Genomic DNA, 10,261 nt, shown 5'->3' with positions numbered 1-10,261 from the left:
TCCTGAATATTCAGCGCGAGTCTTAAAACGTAAAATATAGCTATATGCGGTGAAATCTTTTTAAAATACGCTCAGTAGAAGTCATTTGAAGTGATTTTACAAATTATGGACACAACTTGTCCGGAGACGTCGGTTGTCCGTTAAGCGATTAAAATAACTGCAAATAACCAGGTTGAAAAAAACGATTTTTACTATAGTGCAAATGGAAAATACAGCATAGTCAGCATGACAATACACCATCTACATATTTTTTTCTAAATTATATTTATATTGAAATATATCCACCTAAAACTGATTAAAGAGGTTTGAATAAATGAACTATGGATAGTTCCAGTTATATAGTCTGCCAGTGTATCTAATATATATAGCTATCAAATGATTAGTACAATTTACATTGATTCAGATAAAAGAGTAAAACAGACAAAGGCTCAACCAAAGTCTGGAACAAAGTACAGTACTTAGTGTGAAAATTAAATGTGAAAAAAAAAACGACATAAAATGTGAAAATAACACGCAGTGTTTCAAACTCATCAGCAATATTAAACAGCAACACGGTGGGTTCGAACAACTGGGGAGGGAGGGGGCAGGGGGGACATGTTTCAGAATAAAATGTGAACTTCCTGTTTCCTCTGGTGTCAGATGTGATAAAATCAACAAGTGGCAACCACACAGCATGCCGCCTAATGTACGGTGACACTTCAAAGTAAGAGTTTAATTCATTCCACGGCCAAGTTTGAAACCTGATTCACTCATGTATAAAGCTTCCGCTACCAAAAAAATACTTTTTAATCTTTTTTTTTTTTGTAATTAACTCATTCACTGCCAGGCATGTGCAAAAATGTGCCCACTCTAGTGCCAGGATTTTTAGACATTCTCACTCGAATTCCAGGACCCACAGAATATTGAGTTTTAGGACTACATCAACATTCAATGCAGCGTAAGAAACCATAGATTCTCTTCTTTCATCTGAAAGAAAGAGTTAATTCCTAAATTATATGGGTCTGGAGTTACATGAGCTTGAAATGAGGGCGGCTGTCCAAAATACAACGCAAAAATCGCTGGCTATCTAGCTAGCTACCTAGCTAGCTATCTATTGGGTATCTGGTAGCTATCTGGCTATAATATAGCTATCTATCTATTAGCTATATACAGTAGCTATCTATATAGCTAGCTGGCTATGTATTTGCTATATATTTGCTATCTATTAGGTATCTGTTAGCTATCTGGCTATATAGCTAGCTATCTAATAGCTATATACAGTACGTATCTATATAGCTAGCTGGCTATGTATTTGCCAGCTATCTATTAGCTAGCTAGTTAGCTAGCTCGCTTTCTACCTATTTGAGTTACTTTCGGGTTGAGTGAATGCTGGCGTGTCTGGCTACCTCTGCTCACCGACAGAAAAACTGATCCAGTGACTGTAGCATGCCATAGCTAGCTCGCTTTCTACCTATTTGAGTTACTTCCGGGTTGAGTGAATGCTGGCGTGTCTGGCTGCCTCTGCTCACCCACAGAAAAACTGATCCAGTGACTGTAAAGTGACCTTGAGAGTTTTGAAAGGCGCTTACAAATGAAATGTATTATTATTATTATTATTATTATTATTATTATTATTACTATTATTATTACTTTGACTAAAACAGAAGAATGTTAAAATGTGACTTATCGCGATGCTTTTATGTTTAAAAAAGGAGTTCATAGTGCACATCCTTTTGACATGGGAAGTGATTTGTTTATGTTTTGTGAATTCTGATGGTAAAAGAAAATATATATATATTAAAAAAAATCAACGACTGATAGTGGTTAACTACTTTTTACACTTGTATGACAAGTAAAAAAAATGTGAATTTTAGAATTTCCCGCTCTTATCCTGGCAACAGTTTGACACTGGAACAAATGACGATTTTTTTTCATTATTTCCGATGACGGGAAAATGTGGAACGAATTAAGTTCCACTTTGGAGGTATCATGTGACCTCCCGCGTCTAGTTTTTTTTCCCACAATGCATCTACTTGCACAGAATTATAATAATAATTATTATTACTTTGGGGTTTTGTTTTTACTTGTTGCGTTAAGGCCGATGCGGGTATCCCGCCTCGTCGGCCAAGTTGAGGATGTATCCCACCATGTCGTTCTCGCTGGGGAAATCGGACATCACCCACGAGTCGCTGGCGGCGGTCACCTGAAGGCGGCACATTGGGCAGTTGCGGCTCCTGCGGGCAACACGTTATTTTTACAATTGATCGATTTTTGCTTTGTAGTTGGTTGGATTGGATTGGATTTGCCTTTATTAGTCTCGCAGTGGAGAAATTTACAAGGACAGGGTTTTAAAGGACAACCGACACCATTTTTTGTGTTTCCTAACTGACATAAGAAAAACGTTTTATAGCATCTAAAATACCCAAAACACGCAGGCTGATATTTTTAGTCAAATGAAAAACACCAATAAATGACTGACTTAAAGTGTCCCAAAACTGCCACACAATGACGAGTTTTAGAAGATCCCGCCCCCTTGTTCGTGACGTCACGCCAGTTATATGACTCAAATAGTTCTGAAGAGGAAAGCGTAAATGTTTGCAATCAATTGAAGAAGTAATTCCGTGTCATTTTGAGGTATCTGGATGAAATGTAGCCTCCCAGAAAACGCACAAGATGGCACCCAAGCTTCGTTGAAAATGGGCTGATTTGTCTGATGGGAATTTGTGTCAACTAGTATCAAATAGTAGTCTTGGTGCAACACACAACGATTCACCATGGCGTTATTTATGTGTTTTCCTTCTAATTTCGCCATCAACACCAAGTTTTCAGACCAAACAAAGTACCCAAAATGCATTGTGTGTTACTTTCTCGGTCAGGGGCGTTCCTTCCGTGACGTGAGGACTCGTCACCAATTCAAAAACAAGACTTCCTGAATATTCAGCGCGAGTCTTAAAACGTAAAACATCGCTATATGCCGTGGAATCTTATTAAAATACTCTCAGTAGAAGTCATTTCAAATGATTTTACAAATTATGGACACAACATGTCCGGAGGCGTCGGTTGTCCTTTCATTTGCGTACCATTTATCGATGCACTTTTGGCAGAAGCTATGAGTGCACGGCAGGATGAGGTCGGCTTTCCCGTCCATACAGATGCAACATTCCTCGTCGTCTGTCAACTCCTTCACTCTGTAGGGGGGAGAGTCACAGGTGGCGCGTTAATCCACGTTTCTGCGCTGTTTTGTCATACCGTATTTATTCAAGTATAACGCGCAAAGTTTTCTACCTAATAAAGAACACTTTAGCTACGCTTCATTTCCTTTCTTCGCCCACACTGAAATGTGAGTTAAGCATTGCTATTTTGCACAATTACCAATACCAAAAGTATGTTTGCTTTCAACATTTAGCCTGTAGTAGACGTGCACATTCCATCATCTAAAACTGCTTCATGTCACAAAGAGGGTACAGCAAGTGCTGAAGAATGAATGACTCTCTGTGTCTTTGTGTTGTCATATTATTTGTTATTTTGTGCAATTTTTTGTTTTACTTTATGTTTCTTCCCGGGTTGAGTGAACGTTGGCGCGTGTGATTTCCACTGCTCACCCGCAGACAAAAATATCCTGTGACTGTAAAGTGTCCTTGAGAGTTTTGAAAGACGCTTATAAATCAAATGTGTTGGGGCAATTTGTTAACCCATCAAAATGTCTTCTTGTTGTTGTTATTATTATTATTATTATATTATATATATATATATATATATATATATATATATATATATATATATATATATATATATATATATATATATATATATATATATATATATATATTAAAAAATATATAAAAAATATATATTTTAATTGAATATTAGAGGTGCGCGTTATACTCGAATACCGCATTTTTCGGATTATAAATCGCAGTTTTTTTCATAGTTTGGTCGGGGGTGCGATTTATATATGCTTTTTTTATTACTGTATATCATTTCACGTTATTTTCACATTAAACCGCAAGAGCGCAGAGAAGAGGAAGTGGCGCCTTGTCTACCTGCCCAGTTGGGGGGAGTTATTTAAAAGTGACACAGAGGATGAAGATTTCCTTGGATTTGGTGATTTGGAGTAAAACCTGATATTTTGGTAAACTGTTCTTTGTGCTAGAGTTATCTGAATAACTCTTGTAAAAGACTGTTCTGGGTTACCAAAAAGGAGGTGTGTCCATCGGAGTTGCGTAGAGCGAGAGCTGCGGTGTTATGTTGAAAAAAAAAAGAAGTGAAACGGAGCCTGATGTTCTCTATTTTATTTTAATTTAATTAATTTATTTTCAATTGCTTTTCAAGATGACATGTATGTTGTTTGGTGTTGGATGTTATCATATAAATGTTCCCCAAAAATGCGACTTATCCTCCAGTGCGACCTATATATGTTTTTTTTCTTCTTAATTATGCATTTTTTGGCTGTCGCGACCTATAACCCGGAGCGACGTATAATCCAAAAAATAGGGTAAATATGGTAATCAATTTTTAGACTACATTTACTGATCATTTGACAAGAAACGGATTGATGGAGCTTTTGATACCCACCTTCCCATCCAAATGCTGGCCTGACAGGCGTCGGGGTCAAAAGGCGGTGCGGAAGACGCCTCGTTGGTCATGGCGGCGGCGTCCTCTGAGGCCGGCACTCCGGCGGCTTGACTGGTCATGTCGCAGTACAGTTGTATGAATTGGTAGAGGTTCATGATGCGCGACGCCTCCACCACGGCTTTGTCTTTATTGATCTGGAGTGAGTCGCGTGACAATTTGACAGGCAACCGCTCAAGGAAGAATAACAAATACAAGAATGCCAGACACAAAGGGCGAGACACACTTGTAACGTTATCGGGGTAAAAACGTACCTGGTATATTGAAAACAGACTGTATCTTTAACTCATTCACTGCCATTCACAAATTTATTTGGGAATTAAAAATATGACATAGAGCGCCATTCCCGAATTTGTTCTGGTTTTGTTTTTTCATCCTTGGGTGCCGATAAAGCGCTGGCCATGGCCTCTGGCAATGTTTTTTCCCTTCCAATAGGGGGCAGCATTTCGCTTTTTTCCAAGTTAGCACTTTGTTCCAGCTTCAGCTGTTGTTAAAGCGTCATATATACCAATATATATATGTATTACTAATGATAATAATAATACTAATAATAATAATAACAAGAAATTTCATTGATAAGCGCCTTTCAAAACTCTCAAGGACACTTTACAGTCAGTTTTTGAGTGCGTGAGCAGTGTTGAGTGAACCAGCGTTCACTCAACCAGGAAGTAACTCAAATAGGTAGAAAGCTAGCTAGCTAGCTCATAGATATATGCTAATAATAATAATAATAATAATAATTTCATTTCTAAGCGCCTTTCAAAACTCCCAAGGTCACTTTCCAGTCACCGGATCATCCCAGCATTTTTTTGTGGGTGAGCAGCAGCAGTCACACGCACCAGCGTTTACTCAACCAGGAAGTAACTCAAATAGATAGAAAGCTAACTCGCTAGCTGATAGATAATAATCATAATAATAATAATAATTTTCATTTCTCAGCGCCTTTCAAAACTGTCTAGGTCACTTTACTGTCACAGCATATGTTTTTCTGTGAGTGAGCACCGGCAGCCACACGCGCCAGCGTTCACTCAACCTGGAAGTAACTCAAATAGATAGAAAGCTAGATAGTGAGCTAATAGATAGCCAATAGATAGCCAGCTAGTTAGCTAGATAGCTATACAGCCAATAGATATCCCGCTAGATAGCCAGATAGCTAACAGATAGTAACTAGATAGCCAGCTAGATATTGCATTGTATTTTGTACAGCCACCCTCATTTCAAGCTCATATAACTCCTGACCCATATAATTTAGGAAATAACTTTTTTTTCCTGATGATAGAATAGAGTCCAAGATTTCTTACGCTGCATTGAATGTTTATGTAGTCCTAAAACTCAACCCGGAAGAGACTCAAATAGATAGAAAGCTAGCTAGGTAGCTAATAGATAGCCAGATAACTAGCTAGGTAGCCACTAAATAGCTAGCTAGAAAGCCAGCTAACAGATAGCAAATATATAGCCAGCTAGGTAACTAGCCAGATAGCCAGCTAGTTTTGCATTGTATTTGGGACAGCCGCCCTTATTTCAAGCTCATATAACTCAAGACCCATATAATTTAAGAAATAACTTTTTTTTTTCTAAAACTTTACTTTACAGTCACGGGATAAGAACATTTTTTTTGTCTGCGGGTGAGCAGCGGCAGCCATTCGCGATAGCGTTTAACCATCTCCAAATAGTCCTGATAGTTAATGACGGGCACAATTTGCCTGCAACGGATTATTATTAACTCATATTAATTCCGGTGGGTAAATATTGTCTCCTGAATTACTGGAGGTAATAAAATGTCGTTCTTTTTTGGCCTCACCTTGGTGCAAACAATCCTGGCAGAAACTTTCCACAAGGCGCTGGCATCCGATCCCGGCTGGACCTCAAACAACAGGTGCTTGTGTTGCCCTGCAGCTAGCTTAGCAGTCCTGCGTAGAGCAAAAAAAAAAAAACAACGGAAAAATCCAACCGCGTTTTTAAATTGCTGGGACGTAAATGTTTATTTATCTGGAGTGCTTAAAAAAAACGCTGCTTCAGATCGATTGAATTAGAATTAGTAGGTACGCAACAGTGACCTATATTGCACCGCGATTGTTTCTGTCCAGTGAACCGAGCGCACTCTGTACACGCAGTCGTATATCATTGCATTTTTGTGTAGTACGTAATCGTTTTCCGTGGGATTTTCCAAGCTATGCAGCTTATGATGACGTATTACAAACGTTTCCCTCCATGCTGATTCTTGAAATTTCCGAATACGACGAGAAACAGGGGGGAAAAATTGATTGAAGTTTACGCTCTTTTTGCTAACACTACAGTTTATAAAGGTGAGTAAGTTGTATTTTTATAACTCATAGAAGTGGTAGAATATATATTTTTTCTCCATAACAGCCAAGTTTCAATCAAAAAGAAGCATTAGCATATATATTTCTAGAGCTTGCAACTTTCTTTCCTAGTATTCAGTGACAGCCATTTTGGATTTCTGACGAAAATTTGAATGCATTCGATCGATGATATTTGCTAATTTATATTTTTCATCTTTTCTTGTGTTTTCTGGTCATGTTTAGAATTTCAAAAGCTTTCCAATGGTACCTGACTCGTTAAGATCTGCCAGAAATTAAGAAAGTTTAGTGATAGTTTAAACTGTAATAAAGAACTCGGTCACATACTTTAATTTTTTTAACTGTGTAATTACAGGCAGAAAATCCCCTCATATTTCCAAAATTAAACATTCCATTATTTCCTTATTATTGGTCATTGAACAATAATCTATACATCATTTGAAAGCTATTTAAATGCACTTTAATATGGTATTAGAACATGTGCGATGAATTGTTATTGAAAAGTTTTGTCACATCGTAGAATTAGCTCTGGTTCATTCCGCAAAGCTAGTGGGGGTTTATAATAGAAAACGGATTTCACATCAAATTCAGTAAAATTGAGTTTGCGTGCATCTGCGCTTACAAGTCATTGAGTTCAGCCACCCTGGCCAAAAACTCTTCGTAGGTGAGGTAGCAGCTGTCTCTCACCAAGCCGACGTGTTTGAGCAACTTCTCAGGGAGACGCGCCGCCTGACCTGAGATCTGCTGGCCCATCCCAGAGGCAGCAGCAGGTGACCTTAGCACAACAGCACTACAGACATTCACTTCTGCAGAGAATGGACGAAATTTTGAATGAAATACTGTACAGTACAGTCATCCTCGCCCCATTGTGGTTGACCGTTTCTGGAATTTATCGATTCACATTTTTTTCCCTGTGGAGCCTATCGGACAAAACGAAAGAATTCCTGGTTTATAAGAATCCCAAAATGCATGAATGATGGCCCAACCCCCCTAAAGAAACATTCATACATTAATCATTTATTTTAGAGTGAGATAGAAAACGATATTAAACTGTCGGGGGGCGTAGTTTGTTGTATAATTATTGTTTGTAAGCTGCGTCAATTGCTTTTGGGGGGTGCTTTGAATATAGAGTGCTGGAATAATGAAATGGAGTAAGTTTTATTCCGCGGTGCATAATAAGGTGATTTATTTATCATGGCGTCATGCCCCTCTTGGCACGCATATCTAGACAATGACGAAAGAATCAATTGATCAAATGTCGTGTCAACATCAAATGCGTCATTAAATTATAGTAACGACACACGCGGCAGAAACAACGCCCCGTTGAACGTGCAAATTATAAGCATTTCAAAAACAGTCATTTTGGACGTTAGATACATTAACGCGGCTTGTACGAAAGCGTTACTTTTCACCCTGCCACGCAAGTGAGATGGTCTTCAATAAAGCAAATACTAATTGTGTACTTGTAACGCGATTTGAAAAATAAAAACACCATACCTATATCTACACACCGACGGTGATTAGTGAGCAAAGTTGTCCACAGAAAGCTTGTTTTGTTGAAAACCAATCCGTCGCACCGTGATGACGTCAACGCGTAGATTGCGTTTTATTCGATTGGCCCTTTTCTCTGCCAGTTTTTTCCAATTAGGCAGGAATTAAACTGAGCATATACTTTTCAGTTGCACCCGAAAACCTCAACATTACACGTTTTATTCGTCTTTATGAACCCCGCTACTAGTACAACCTTTGACAGCATACTCACCAAGTTTCACTTTAGAAGATCACGCCTCTGGGCTCAATTCATTTCAAATATTTTTTTGATTAAATTGCAATTCGTTGGATCAAACAACCAAAACAATATTTCGGTATTGCATGGCAAAATGCCTTTTTTTATGCTGAATCTAGCGCTTTTGCTTTTCATATTAAAACCTTACCTCAACTGAACTTCTTCTAAATAAACCAGTTCGTTTATCTATACCACAGGTGTCAAAGTCAAGGCCTGCGGGCCAAATCCGGCCCGCCACATCATTTTTTTCGGCCCGTGAAAGCAAATCAAACTTGTTAAATTCCATAACGATTGCTAAAATCTGAGCCAAAATTTCATATTTTTGGATGTCAACCACAATAAAAGTCATTATTCTTGACTTCAGATTTGAAAACGAGTTATTCATTAATTTGCTGTGTGCTCTATATGTAATATTTGCAGGGATTTAAACATTCTAATGGGTTCCCCAAATTCATAACGGCCCTCGAGAGGAAACCACAACTATGATGTAGCCCGCGGCAAAAAATGACTTTGACACCCCTGATCTATACTGTACTTTGAAATCAAAGGCGAGCGTGGAAATAACTGAGATAGTAATCCAAAATCTGTACCTACATATCCATTTTTGATGTTTTGATGTCTTAAGCGAAGAGAAAAGACAGAATAAGAAATGAACACATCAGTGGGTTGGGGAAAGTAAGCATACTTTCAAAAAGTAAGATTGGTGTTTTGGATGTCTGCCGAGAAGAACTGAAGGACGCCATATTGGATAAAAAAACGAGGCGGACTTTTCATACACTGGCCTCAAAATTCTTATGTGAAAGACCCTGTGTGTGAAATGACTTCTTACCACTTTTTTTGTGTGTAGTGTAATACGGATGACCAACAAAACACATCACCAACACACATTCACACGCACACATCGCACACACACAGTTGTCGATAGTGATTAAAAAATCAGTGTATGAAATGAAAATATACACAAAAAACATTTTTGATGCATTTGTGAGGACTTTATGTCCCAACCGGGTAGCACAAACGAGAACACACATACAACACACAGAGATGGCGGTAGTGAGTAAAACGTGTGTATGAAATGAAAATCTACACACAAAAATCACTTTTGATGCATTTGTGAGGACCTATCTGAAAAGAATAATACTAAAACATTCAATTCATAAGCGCCTTTCAAAACTCTCAAAAACACTTTACAGTCACAAGATAGTCAAAGTCAAGGCCCGAGGGCCAAATCCGGCCTGCCACATCAATTTTTTTTGGCCCACGAAAGCAAATTCCATAAAATCCTAACCAAAATGTCATATTTTTGGATGTAAACCACAATAACAGTCCTTATTCTTGACTTCAGATTTGAAAACTAGTTATTCATTAATTTGTTGTGCGCTCTATATGTAATAAATGGAGGGGATTAAACATTCTAATGGCTTCCCCAAATTCATAACGGCACTTGAGAGGAAACCATAACTAAACTATAACTACTATGTGGTCCGCGGCAAAAAAAAAAAGATTTGACACCCCTGCTTATAAGCCTTTAGAATGAAAAACT

General features: G+C 38.1%; 1 protein-coding gene across 1 annotated transcript; it reads right to left on the bottom strand.

The window, feature by feature from the left end:
- Nucleotides 1-172: 172 nt before the first annotated feature.
- On the bottom strand, nucleotides 173-8,534 carry rnf141 (ring finger protein 141). Its single transcript, XM_088995961.1, has 6 exons — nucleotides 8,430-8,534; nucleotides 7,555-7,738; nucleotides 6,413-6,521; nucleotides 4,555-4,748; nucleotides 3,060-3,167; nucleotides 173-2,213 (listed from the first exon to the last, which is right to left on the bottom strand). The coding sequence occupies exons 2-6, from the start codon at nucleotides 7,683-7,685 to the stop codon at nucleotides 2,072-2,074; spliced, it is 684 nt and encodes a 227-aa protein (XP_088852087.1). The 5' UTR covers nucleotides 7,686-7,738; nucleotides 8,430-8,534; the 3' UTR covers nucleotides 173-2,071.
- Between the last annotated feature and the right edge of the window lie 1,727 nt (nucleotides 8,535-10,261).

The sequence above is a fragment of the Hippocampus bargibanti genome, linkage group LG05 (genome assembly GCF_051943395.1).
Source record: "Hippocampus bargibanti isolate YZ-2025 linkage group LG05, ASM5194339v1, whole genome shotgun sequence".
In the NCBI taxonomy this organism is placed as follows: Eukaryota; Metazoa; Chordata; class Actinopteri; order Syngnathiformes; family Syngnathidae; genus Hippocampus; species Hippocampus bargibanti.
The sequence above is the reverse complement of the archived record's forward strand: the minus strand, read 5'-3'. Positions and strand labels throughout refer to the sequence as shown.